The following is a 14079-nucleotide window of genomic DNA, read 5'->3' as shown; positions in this document are numbered from 1 at the left end:
AAACACATTGGACAAAATAGCTCGCGAGAAACAGTTGGTCGATAACTCAAAATTTAACACAATTTCTATCAAAAAAGATATTTCGAATTTAAAACAATCAGCGGATTTCACGGAGGCGGCGTTATCAAAAGAAATGGAGAAAAGCAATACAGGAAAATCAAGGAAAACGTTAAACAGACAGAATGGAAATCGGAGGGAGGACGAATTAACAGAACAAGTGACAGAAACCACCTTTTCCCGAACACGGATGGTGAAGAGAGGTGCTGTGTGCAGTAGGCAAGAGTCAGACGACTCCGAGTCAGATGTACCCCAGGTTGAGTGGAGGACAGTAAGAAAACCAGTCAAGTCTAAAGGATGTAAAGAAATCACATCCGGAAATGCAGCAGAAAATAGTGAAACAACTCTGATGTCATTTTGGGATCTCATGGGGGCAGAAAAACCAAATAACCCAAAAAGCTTACTAGAATTAGAAGCACGGACAGTCCTGGACGATCATAACAGAAGTGATCAGTCATTGGAATTAAATACCCAAAGAGAAAATCCCCAAATCATTGAAGTGGACCTTACAGCTGAAAGCCCTTCGGAAAGTCCAGAAGTCAGCATAATTAAGAAGGAAAAAACAGGTCACGATTCCAGAAGAAGCAGATCGCATCAAAGAGATATGAGTACAGAAATCTCACCAAGCTGTTTGATAGAAGCCTATTAGCGGAACTGATATCAGAGGACGCTTGGATGGACAGATTGCGGCGGGTGATTGAGAGGAATGATCGATACAGCTTCGAGTTGATGGGCCCGTATACTAATCCTCTCTGGCATCAACTCTCAGTCGTGGACGACTGTATACTGGTTGACAACAGACTAGCTGTTCCGGAACAATTGCGCTTGGCAGTGCTGAAGAGGATCCACCGCGGTCACCCAGGTCAGGAAGCGATGCTTGATGTGTCAAAATACCTGTGGTGGCCGCACATGCACAAGGATATCGTCAATCTTGCAGAGGAATGCAGAAGCTGCACCCGCTACGGTAAAAATGCAAAATACATCATACCAAAAAATGCTACAAAGCCCCTTCCACTGCTGACGCAGCCGGGTCAAGAAGTTCAGTTAGACTACGCCGGTCCACTTGAAGATTACAAAGGAAAAAAAAATTATCTGTTGGTAGCAATAGATAGGTATTCAAAATTTCCGTCAGTAAAAATCACTAAATCAACAGGGGGAAAGTCATCGATAAAATTTCTTCGCTCATATATTGATATACATGGGATACGCGAATCAATTAGAACTGATCAATTTTCCGGGTTTAAGGGCAAATCAATGAGAAAATTTTGTTCCGACAATAACATTGAACAAAAATTTTGTCCAGTTGGAGACCATCGCGGATGCGGTTTAGTGGAACGCACTATACAAACTATCAAAAGAAGGTTGGGAGTAATGTTACTCGATGAAAACGTAACATCAATAAAATTATGCCTTAGTACGATACTTCGTGACCTCCGTTGGAGTAAACAGAGGACAATTAAAATGTCGCCATTTGAGGCTCATTTTGGGAGATTGCCAAAAACAGAATTTAAAATTCTCAGTGATAGGTTTTTACGAAACTTTGATCGTTTAGATAAGGAACACCTGGAACGTTCAGCTCTGACGGCCTCCCAACTTAAAAAGCGAATCGACCAGTCTCGTGATAATCTAAAGATTGTCCGAAAAGGACAAAACAGCCGAGACGTGAGTCCACTATTCAAGCAACAAGAAGACTCGGCAAAGGATCGGGCAAGAGCGCGGGCCCTGAAAGAGCTTCTAGAAGCCAATGCCAGATGGAATCAAACCCGACGCGATACATCTGCTAATGACGAGACGAGCACCATTAACCCCGAATTGCGCAAAGAAATGCTGTATTCGTGGGAACGTGGGTTCATTGAAGACAAGCCAGAAACCATCTCCAATCAACGCCATTCGTCACCAATCCTGATTAGAAAGGACGAGGGGAGGAAAAGCGGTAAGGCTCTTATGAAGCCATTGAAGGGAAGAGTCGTGGCCGAAACGCCCTCCACTGTCAAGACAGCAGCAGGGTCCATATACCGAAAGAGTGACATTGCCAAAGTTAAGGTTGCTGTTCAAGACAAGGAAAAAAGAAACAACAGGCGTTCCCCAACAGGAGAAGAGCCTAAGAAAAAGCAACAGAGGCAATCGAAGCGACAGTCCGACGAACAGGACGAGGCCGAAATTAGTCAGTCGGACGAGGAATTACTGCTAGAGCAGCAAAGCATAGATCCATCTGATGCAAAGCGGAAATTTCAGGACAGCCCGACGGTTGTCACGTCAAAGGACATTCTGCAAGGCGGTGGCCTAAATCTAGCAGTCCGAAGAGCAAAGCCAAACTTGGCTGGCCCATTCGCTAAAAAACCCAAGGCAAAGGTGGGCACAAACCCAAAAGATGCACAACAAAGCACTCTACAAAATGAAAATGCTGCGACGGCAGCAGAAGTGCAAGAACCTCAAGCGGAAGATCAAGCGTGCTCGTCAAACACAAGAGACGTACCAAATTCGACTTCTACTACACACTGCAATACGAGAAACAAGAAAGAAATCTCACGCAATACATCTCCAGAAACAATTCTGGACACATTCAATAGTAAAGATCTATCGGCAAATGACTGGAATCGGTTAGCTGACCAAGTACTCGAACGAGGAGTACAACGCACGGCGGCAGAGATATTGCAATCTAAAGAGGATGCGGAAGTCGAGGGAGAATCTATGAATCCTCCGGGGTTCTCGGATGAATCAGAAGTTGAGGAAACATCGGTTCGTAAAAGCGGAAGAGCCAAAAAGGGGCCAACCAGATACGGAAATCCGATTAAGCATTCGGTAAAGTCAATCTCGTATCAAAACGATCTATTAGATTTAAACCAAGCCGCACTCGAAGCATACCGAATTAAGTTAGCAAACTTCAGACCCGGTGCGTCGAATTCGGTGGAAACCAAATTTGGTCTGCTGGAGAAGCACCTTTTCCGAAGAAAGTTTGGCAGCGAGGCCCTCGACATCAACCGATCATGGAACGCTGAGTGGCGAATCCCACTACATTTCGAGGAAGAGCACGAGGAAAGAGATGGAAAGTGATTACAAAACAAAGCTAAAAAGAATAAAACTCCTTAAACTGAGTATTAAAACTCCTATTCATTATTATTAAAAATTTGATAACGTATTATAAATTTTTTTCTTGGCCGAGGGGGTATGTGGTACCGCAACTGCTACTGCAGTTGCAGTAACCATGCAGTAATCATATAGTGGCCTTGAACGTGCTATTCATATTGTTATCTGTAAATTATAGTATCTTATTATAAATAACCAAGGTCAACACTACACGACCTTTATTGAAAAGATAGAGAGTTATTCTCTGTCTCAGATCTGTGACTCCGTACACAGTCAATTCGGAAACTAACTAAAAGAAAACAATACGGTTCAACGGTTAAATTAATCCTTTGAAACCAATTCAGTTTTCATCATAGAACCTCAGAGGTTCCGTTAGTTATCACAGTGAGAATTCAAAGTTGTCTGATTTTTCATAGCTTGAAATTGAGATTTTAATCTGAAAAGTGTTAAAAAAATATATTGTTCATGATTTGATTGAATTCATCATTATCATTATTTTCGAAAATTAAAAAAATCTTAGTTAGAAACATTGATAGTAGTTTTAATAAGTAACGACTAACAGCATTTTTTTGCTCGCGTATCGAATAGAAAATCAGTTTCATATCAAAACCACATTTAGAAATCTGCCTGCCAAATTTTTTCGTTTTTTTAAATGTTTCTTGTTGCTAAATATCAAATTGTTTTTGCACTATATTATTCCTAGGAGTGAACGTACAAGACAACGCTTACATCCTGCAAAGTGACTCCATGGCGATAGAAGACAACATCAACAAAGCACTGTTCTGTGTGGTGGATCTGGACAGTGGCTTGATCAACTGGCCAGAGGATCAGACTCCCCTCCCGGACAAGCGGAGACTGATTACCAACATACAGAATAGACTCACGCTCTATTACACTGGCAATCATCAGGTGATTTAGCGTTTTTATTTCTGGATTCTTTTCCAGTTTCCGACCCACTTCGGAAAATTAAAAAAAAATATAAAAATGCATCACCGCGAGTTTCACAAAAGAAATCTGTTTAAATCTGTTCTTTTGTTCCTGTGACATGTTTACGGAGCGTAGTGTAATGTTACGATGTCCACTTTTTAGCCTAAGTCGCGAATAAAAGTGTTCTCTTATGCTGTTACTGCATAGGATGAATTAAATAGCGTTTTAATTGCTTTTTTTTTCATTCAATGCTTAGTTAATGGCAAGTTCTTGTCTTATATATGGGATTGTGTAGGGTTTGTTTTTTTGAGACTCTTTGGAAACTATTTGCCTTTTTCGCAGAAGCTTTTAAGAGTCGATGATCGTAGTTCAGACTCTTACTCTTATATAGGTCGTGATAATTTTTTTTTTTCGTTTTTTTTTGGGAAAAGTTTTAAAATGCTCAAATATTTTACAGAAGTGCATTCATACATATGAATGCATTTATGAATGCTTTTAGATAAATATAAAAACCACTTGGTTTCGATTCAATTTAACCTGGGAGTGGAATTCAATTTTCAGTCTTCCTAGCGGAATAAAAAAAAATTTGCCGAATGATACAGATTTCTCAAATTGAGTCCATTTAATCAAAAAAAGTGTCAACCATAAATTGTTCTTGAAATTGAAAGAGATCTAAAGCCATATACTTTTCTAATTTAAATTTGTAAAGTTGAGGATTTCAAGTCCATTTTTCACATATCATATGGCAATGTTTAAGATTTGATTGAAAACTACCTGACAATTTTTGAAAACATAAATGTATCAATAGAAATATCGGCTACGCGATCCTGTTCCGAAAAAATACCCTATCAATTGAAAACCATTAAATTCTACTAAAATCTGTTACGCCCTAATATTTGCTGAGAAAGTTATAGCGTTTTGAAGTGTCCAAATTTTAAAAGTTTCAATCGTTTTTTTTTTGAAACTTTCTTCTGAAGAACTACCCTGTCAAATCTGATATTAAGATTTCAATCAATGGACAGGGAGTAGATTTTTTCCTCCATAAAAGGCTACTCCCATGTTTTATAGAAAAAATTATGGTCATTAAAAGCTTATTTGTGATTTTTTTGAGAGTTTTACAGTTGTGAGAATTTCTCTAATCTCAAAAAATGCTCTCTCAAATTTGCGAGATAGAGTTCAACCGAAACAAATCAACGTCGGGATAAATTGTGCATACACTTTCTTACATAAATTGTCTTCAAGCTTTTTTCTTTTCGATCGAATACCAAGGAATTTTCCCTACATGAGCCGCTACTCAATTATTTTGGAATCATAAGAGAAATCAGAATAAACTCGAAACTAACCAGCTAAATTTGTGAAAAAGAAATCATTAAGAACGCGATTTGTCCTTATAAACGTCAAATCACTTACTTACCCAGAGAAGCCATTATGGTTTTGGGTGAAGTATATTTTGTTGAAAAATACTGATTTTCTTTGTATCAGTAAAACATATTCTGAAGAAAGTTCCAAAATTCATCACTAGTTTCAGCTGGGCTACTATTACTAATAATATAATAATAATAATGTGAATTCACGCTTAAAATACAAAAGCGTAGGGACAAAGTCCCCTAAACAGACAAAACAAAAACATCACAACAACATGAGGTAACTATGAGACACATTTTAACATAAGTTGCAAGGGCACGCAACGCGCCAGGTACATGGTTGACTGTCATCAAAAACACTAGAAAAACCTCCAGTGGAAAGCAGAAAGCCTGCTTTTCAATCCAGTATCGTTGAAAAAGTCTAAAGCTTGTGGGAGACTGTTGATGAGTTTTGTAGTGCGATACCAAAAGTTGTTTTTACTACGCTGCAATCGAGTTCTTCGGACATCGAATTGAACGGTTGAACCACTGCGTGTCGAGTTATCACAATTGAACTGCACAAAACGCGACCAGTCGAAATTATAGTTGCTATTGAGGACTTTAGAGAGGAAAAGCACGCCATGAAGCTGCATGTAGAGCGACAAAGGTAGCAGTTTTAGGTTGTGGAGGCGATCTTTGTATAGGACAGCTGATGACTTCGCTAGAATCCAATTTGTCACTCTTCGTTGAACTCGTTCGATGATAATATAGTCGGATTTGTTTGCATTCGAAACTTGATGCCCATAAAGAAGAATGGGTACTATGAAAGACATACAAATTGAGTTTCGATAAAAATGACAAACTAGAAGAGGAATTCCTTTTGATGAGGAAGAAGCTCTGCATTGCTTTGCCACATCTCTCTTTTATGTGTGGGCTCCAAGAGAAACTACTAGTTATAGTGACTCCCAAATATTTTTCCTTCTGAACACTGTGAAGCGTAATGGGCAGGTTCTCGCGGTGGTGCCCCGGTGCATCCCTGCTACACTTGAGGACCAGGGACTTAAATTTGTCAGCACTAAACATCCTCTTGTTTTCATCTGCCCACGTCTTCAGACGAAAAAGGTCATCAACTACAGGGTCTTCGGTGTCGTTTTCATATGCTACAAAGAGTTCAACATCATCAGCAAACAATCCTGGTAGCGCTTCGCGTACACAATCGGGTAGATCGTTGATGTACAACAAAAATAGCAAAGGCCCCAACAGAGATCCTTGGGGGACTCCGCTGGTGACATTTAGGCAGTCAGATAGAACACCATTGAGTTTCACTCTCTGCCGCCTGTTGCGCAGATAGTCCTTCAGAACTGCAAAAAGTTCACCACGGAAACCCCATTGCCAGAGCTTCCGAGTAAGGACAGAATGATCGACTTTATCGAAAGCCTTAGCTAAATCAAGAAATACTATTTCGACATGGCTAAGTGTGTTGGAGTCCAAAGCATGATAAACTCGGTCTGTGAGTTCCAATAGTTGCAAGATTGTAGAGCGCCTCTTCATGAACCCATACTGGAGTTTCGTCAAGTAAGGCTGAACGTGTGAGTAAACAGCATCGAACAAGCATTTCTCCAAAATCTTCGAGTTTATATTCAAGAGCGACACTGGCCTGTAGTTGGCAACATTGGCTTTATCTCCCTTCTTAAAAATTGGGATAATCTTTAAGAAGGGAGATAAAGCGAACTGGTAAACAATCTTGTCCTCCACTTTTTGAGACTTTGAGTTTCTGCTTTATACCAGACAACTTGTCCACAGAAACGTCGAAGTCGTTACAGCGAGTTGGTGTAAGCACCGCTTCTTCATCAAGATCTATTTCGAAGCAGCTTGATACATTGTACACTGATGCAAAAAATCGATTGAACAAGTTGCTTTTCTCAACGTCTGTCACGGCGTCTTTTTTAGTTAGGTATAGTCTGCACAGGATTCGGGAGGGCGCTTTCACTGTTTTAAAGTACTTGTATATTCTCGAGAAACAACGAGTCTCGAAGAGCTTTCCTTCATAATCTATCTGATCATTGTCCAACGCTTCTTTTAATGTCAGCTCCAACTGCGTTACTACGTGCTTGGGCTTCTGCTTGCGTGCAGTGTTCAACCTTTTAATAAGGTTTGAGGTTTCACTGGACACCCATGGGGGTAGTAGTTTGCGGTGGCTGGTTTTCTTCGGAAACATTTCCTCAATTCTTCGTGTTACCCAATCATACCAAGAGCTGACAAGAACATCGCAGTTAGTATAGCAGATGGGATCGAATGGATACAATGAAATTTCTTCGTTCAACTCATCGAAGTTACCGCTCGCAAAGGATACGGTTGGTGGACAAAATTTCTTGACTTGAACCTCTTCTCTTGCGTGCAGGACAGCTAAATACGGCATGTGATTGGAGAAGCATCTCTCATTGTTCCGCAACCTCGCTTCCAATTCTTCGTTCGCAAAACAGTTTATCACCATCTCCTGATCATTGGTAAATAGGACGTTCAGCGAACCGCTTTCATTGTTCGGATACCGAAGTAATTGGGAGAAGTTGTTCGCGAGCAAAAGATCTAAAAGCTCAGATTCATACTCTTCTGGTGACATGAAAGAGTTCCAGTCAGTCTGGAGCATGTTGATATCTCCGGCAATAATCAACCGAACACCTTGCCTTTTCTCATCACAAAACGACTGGATACTACTGAACAAGGAACTAAACTGTGCAATGCTCCACCTGTATTGACTTCCATTGTCAGCAGTGTAGACTGTCACGATCAGCACTTGGAGATTCTTGACAAAACAGGCACACACATTGTCAAAATCCAAGTTGAGTTCGACACTGTCAGAAGGCAGTGACTTTTTGACACCGATCAGTACTCCGCCATGACGAGTATTTCCTGTACTATCATAACATTTCCTATTCTTGCTGGTAAGATCGTACTGGGGTAAGAACAGAGCAGAATGTGACACGTGATCAGTCAACCAGGTTTCGCTTATACAAACGATATCAATGTCTGAGCAACAGAAAACGTTGGCAAAATGCGTTCTCCTACCGATATCAAGAAGTGATCTGGCGTTGTACTGTATTGATCGCTATTTGTTCGATTGATCGCTATTCGTCAGTGTCACCGCATCGCAACTTCGCATTCAATATGAAACTATTTAATAAGTTTATCACAACAATTAGGCTAGTTTATCACAACAATTAGTGTTTGCTTATCTACAAGAGCACATGGCGCAGTTGTGAGGACGAAAGCGAGGACAGTTGCGTCAGTTGCTAGGTCCGTGGTGTGAATCAGACGCATTGAATGTTTTTATTTTTCCGACTTCGTTTTCTTTTCCTTTTCAGTGTCGTTTTTGCCGTTCTCTTGCTTCTGTACGCAAAATGAAGCTTGGCCTCTGAGTTTAATTTGTTTTATTGCAGCATAAAAAATGATTTGCATTTGGGAAATCGTCAAATGGGGCTGAAAAATAGCCCAATTACCTTCGCAGTGTTCTGTTTTAGTTCGAAAACCATGTTCGAGCATGTTATAAGGATTGCAGTATAAGAAGATTAATCGGAGCTCTTGGAAAAATCCTTGAATTTATCGACGCCTCAGTTCTTCAGCAATTAATGACAATCATTAAAATTAATCGAAAGAGTTTAAATATTTATGAACACGAGGAAAGGACGACCATCCTGTTTATGAACTGCAAGTGAGCAAGTTAATCTTCATGTTTGTTTTTCTGTTTCAGTTCAAGTGTGATTTCTCCGAAGAGGTGCAGACGCTATTGATGAATCAGATCATCCGGGAGACTGTTCTGGAGTACATGTTAAAGGTACAATCTCTAGCACTACTCGTTACAAACATAACGTCGATGTGAAATCGACTGCAAATTTTGGCTCCAGCCTTAATCGGGAATTTTATTTTTTTCCGGGCTCCTTCAATTCCAAATGCATTTGGTCTTCATCTACAACCTTGTAACTCGAGATCGGTTCATGCGCAAAGTATGTTGTCACAAAATAGCATGCGCAAAATGGCTCAAAGAATCTGTTTTTATCAAACCTAGCTATCGCTATTTGTAAATGATTGCACTGTTAAGTTCCAGACTGTCCAAAAATTGTTTTTTTTTTGTTGTTATTTCCTTTTAATAGGTCATATCTGGCTGCAACAGCTAAACCACTGCAATACAGCAGATTGTCGAATGATTAAACTAAATCAGAGTTCCAGACAGTCCGAAAATAGTATCTTAATCCTTCTTTCAGCTCATCTCTGGCTACAACAGCTACACAACTGCAACCCAGCAGAGTGGCTCCTCTCAATTCGATCACATGGCCTTCTTGAGTGAGAGGGCGACCTCGGAGGAGTCGAAGTTCCTGAGTGACTTCGTTCAGACTCAGATGTTTGTCTCATTTTTGGACCATATGAGAACTACAAGGAAGGTATGATGATCGAAATGTATTATTTAATTAAGGAAATATGCATGTGTACGTCAAAAAAGCATGCGGAGACTAGGAAAAAAACCCAGGATATCTGGAACACTAGGATATCTTTGAGGACCACTAAGAAGCTATGACGAAACTGGGTTGATACTGGTTCTGTTATTTGCGAAAAGGACTGAAAACTTGTTTAACTAGATATCAAAGCCTAGATTAACCCTCTGCCCAGCCAATCACGCGTCACAAAAAAGTTTTTTTTTCAGGATATAGGAAGGTATGATATTCGAAAAATATGTTTTTTTAAGAAGATACGCTGGTGTTAGTCAGGGGTACTAACCTATTAAACCACGATCACTTGAAATACGTGTTGATGTTTCGAAAAAAAAAGAACCACGTCTTGATATTTCGAACAAAAGGAGTTCAGTTTCAAATACAAGAAGCAGAAAGCTATCTAATAGTTGTGTTAGTTCGTCGTTAGTAACTAAATGGCTGATTTATACGATACTGTAACCTTCATTTGTTATCATTTGAGCTTATTCCAAGAGTTTTCTAGAAAACTTGTATGCTTTTTAGGGTGGAAGTTTCTACTCGGTGTTCAAACGCCGCCTTGAAAACCCACTGCCCCATGACGACCAAGCGTTCGTTCAACACTGCGGTGAGTTGTCAAGGTTATCTCAAACTATTTCGCTCTTTTTCTTCCCGCTCGCTCACCTGTGAATTTTAAATCGTGTCACGTTTTTCTGACTAAAATATTATTTATTTCAGTCGACGAAGTCAACACTATTATGTCATCGTCCACTTCCCAAACAGTCGTGCTATGCAATACCCCAGATAACTTCACAGTGCTAAACAAAAAGCTAGAAAGTCTCCATCTTATCATACCAGAATCAGGGTCCGAATTCCAGGCACCATTTTTCAAGAGTCCCAAAAGCGCATCTGGGTCACCAGCTACGCCCAAAGGGCATTCGGCCGAAAGAGAGAGCAGCCGAACGCCAACTAATACGAATCTATTTCCAGCAATCAGTCCGTCAATACACGCACCTGCAGATATTTCAGCCTTCAATTTCAAAAATCCAAAGAAACTCATTGAAGAACTGTTAGACGAATGTAAAACTAAGACGAAAAAGTTATTGTTGGTGAAACTAGGAAGAGAAGTTGAGAATCTGGGAATCCAAGAGTCAGTTTCACTCCAAGAGGAAAACACTCTGATTAAGAGTTTGTGTGATTTGCTGGATAGAGTTTGGAGTCACGGGTTGGCTGTGAAAAAGGTACAGATAATTCATTACAGCATGAGGCTTTCACTTCATTAAGAGTTGATGAACGAACTTCAGATTCTTATATGGGTCGTGATGATTTTTTTCCCAGGAAAAATTTTATAACTTGTTCAGGTTCAAATGTACTTTTTAGCGGTTTGACTTTTGATTTCTTCTTAAGTTCAGTGAATTTCTATTGTTCACAGAAAGGCAAACTCCAAAATTTGAACAGCAAAATTTTTAAGGTCACGGAAAACGCTATCGAATTTTAATTTCGAAAACAGAAAATAATTATCAGATTTACCAGCGAAACAAAAGTTTTTCGTATTGATCCAGTTTTCTCAAATAGGGTTAATTGTACCAAAAAAACGCCGGTCATAATTTATTCTCGAAACTCAAAGAGCTTTAAGGCCAGCTGTTTTTTGAAATTTGAAATAAAATTTGTCCAATCCTCGTACAAGATTCAATATAAAAGATGATAAAATCTATAACTCGAACTTGACGTGAAATTTAAGTTTTGATATTTTTTTCACAAACTGTTTGGATGTTATCGTTGCTATTTTTGTTGCTAAAAATTTTCGAAACTCAAATAAGATGAAGTAATTAATGATTCTAGGGTCACTCGCCATTATGGTCACATCTAGTCGAGTTTGGAAAACGACAAATGCTCCTCTCAACCCCCTCGCGGACTCCCAATCGGAACAATCTGTCATCCGCCGGATCCCTCCCCGTCAGCCCCAACACGGTCCGCGCCGAGCCTCGAATGGCCCAAACCCCGACTGCCGGAGGTCGCCACCCTTCCAGCCAGTTGTCGATCTCAACCCCTTTGCAGACGTTTAAAATCAAATTCTACCAGCAGAATCTAATGCAGTCAATACGTATTGTGCAATCAATGGTCGAATTGAAGACTGAAGCTAGTAAAGTTCGAGCTTGGATTCGACTTGCAATTGAAAGAAAAGTTTTAGCCTCGCATATTAAAGAATTACTCGGCGATGAGATTCTGTTACGTCAGCTTTACAGACCGAATTCGTTTTTCCTTTTTGATGATACTGAGTTTTCACATGTTGATACGATTACGCAACTGACCTACCATCTTTTGACCTTGAACGCAGTTGATTTCTTTTCATTCACGGATAATTTTCCAGTGTGTAAAGTGGCGTATAAATTGCACGTTTGTCCAATTCCGAGGATTAACGAGAACCGAATCACGATTATAGTGACTGGCAGTTTGAACCAAAGTGAGAAGTTGTATTTGCAATCGGATAATAATGAGTTAGCTTTCAAGGTGAGTTGGTTTGAGGTGTTGCTCGTTTTTTTCTAATCACAAGAAGTGAGCAAGAACTTTGTTTCCATTTTTTCCCCACGGAAATCAGTTGACGCCAATAAACGTCATAAGCTCGAGTGATATATCATAATAGTAAATAATTTAATTCTGAAATGTATCTAAAATTTTGCCTTTATTTATATACCTCATTCAGGTAGTTTAGGTAGAGCTTTTCAGCTGTGAAAATGCTGTTTTAATCGTGTTTCGATCGATATTTCAAAACATAAAAGTTTCAGAAAATTTGCTTTTTAGACGAGTTTATAGTGAGGATTTGTTCTTCGGTTGAACTGAAATTTTCTATTTTCACTATCCAAAAGTCTGTTCGAAATTGCTAATTGGAAGACATTAATACTTAGAAGACAAAATTTTGTTCCATAAAGTTATATGCGCGCTCGAACAAACTATTCTCTAAAATTCAATCAGAGGTGTTTTTGTTTTAAGTGTGACAACCTGGGTCGTCTGTTAACTGTGCGCATTGGTTGTGAGGGAACGTGTAAGACATCCAACTGGTTCATGGACACTCTCCTTATAAGGAACAGTCTCACTGGCCATATATGGAAGTTCCCCTGTGCCCAGTGGATTGGACTGGGAGCTGAGGACTCGTCAGGTGGGGTTTCTAAATTTATTTCTTTTTTCGAACCCTTATTCTGAACAGGTTAAAAAATAGTGGTTACAAATATTTCTTCCCTGGTTATTTTATTTTGCCGCTTGTTCGCTTGCGTTTGCAAGATGAAGCTTAGGCTCTGTGTTGGAAGTCAGTTTCGGCCAAGTTGATTTTCTGCTTACTTTTCATTGTTTGATTGTTTAAGGTATGAATCGTACCGGTGACCTGTCAGGAGAAAATGACGGAGACTGCACTCCCCCACAGTATGGGAGCACCCCCTCCACCTGGGGAGATGCGTTTGCATTCAGGGGGGCACTGGACGCCAGGGCCACCAAGTCAGTGGCTGTGGAGAGGCTGTTGTTTGCAGAACTGCTCAGTCGTAACCTGAAGGAGTCGGGTTAGTTTGTTCATCACTTGCTTCGCTTTCTCAACCGTCCCTTTTCCCTATGCCATTTTTTTCTCAAACATTTAAGTTCAAAATTACCACTTGGTTAGACATACATGCTGCTACAAAATGAAATTATAAAAATGAATTAAAAGATACTAATATTGGATTAAATGTATCTCGAAAATCTATCTTATCTGGATTAATTATCTCGAAAAGAACTAATCTTGAAAAGATCTATCAAAAGCAAGTTTTTCGTGTATTTCTATCAAAAATTTTTCTCATTTTTGTTATGATAACTTTTTTTAGGTTTAAATTTTCTGTGTTTGACTTTCGTCAACGTGAATTGAAAATGTGCATGTGGCTGGATTACGCAAATACAAGCACGTTTACTTCTAAACAACTTCGTAACAGCAATTATTACATTGAAAATCTGATGTTTATGTACAAAAAATGGCATTTGGGAGGAAACCGTAGAATATGGTCTTTTTTGTTAAAAAAAAAACATTTTTGAGGAATCAGGAAGCGTTCGCATGAAAGCGTTCGTATGAAGTAGGTATCAAATAAAAAGTACCGAGAATATTTTATCTAACGGGGAAAATTTTTCTTTTCGTTTGTTTTTAATGAAACTGGTGAAAATATGGTGGAATAAAACCTGCATGCTGG

At 39.5% G+C, this 14079-nt stretch overlaps 1 protein-coding gene across 2 annotated transcripts in view; it reads left to right on the top strand.

Annotated features, from left to right (window-relative positions):
• The window catches only part of LOC134854675 (DENN domain-containing protein 5A-like), a 71221-nt gene that overhangs the window by 11593 nt on the left and 45549 nt on the right, over positions 1–14079 (top strand). For both annotated transcript variants that reach the window (XM_063871029.1, XM_063871030.1), the window contains exons 7-14: positions 3848–4053; positions 9163–9246; positions 9674–9850; positions 10421–10502; positions 10613–11115; positions 11717–12385; positions 12866–13031; positions 13234–13425. In XM_063871029.1, the coding sequence (XP_063727099.1) occupies positions 3848–4053; positions 9163–9246; positions 9674–9850; positions 10421–10502; positions 10613–11115; positions 11717–12385; positions 12866–13031; positions 13234–13425 (2079 nt within the window). The remainder of the gene's footprint in view (positions 1–3847; positions 4054–9162; positions 9247–9673; positions 9851–10420; positions 10503–10612; positions 11116–11716; positions 12386–12865; positions 13032–13233; positions 13426–14079) is intronic.

The sequence above is a fragment of the Symsagittifera roscoffensis genome, chromosome 9 (assembly GCF_963678635.1).
Source record: "Symsagittifera roscoffensis chromosome 9, txSymRosc1.1, whole genome shotgun sequence".
Lineage (NCBI taxonomy): Eukaryota > Metazoa > Xenacoelomorpha > Acoela > Convolutidae > Symsagittifera > Symsagittifera roscoffensis.
This window is presented reverse-complemented; position numbering and strand designations above follow the sequence as displayed.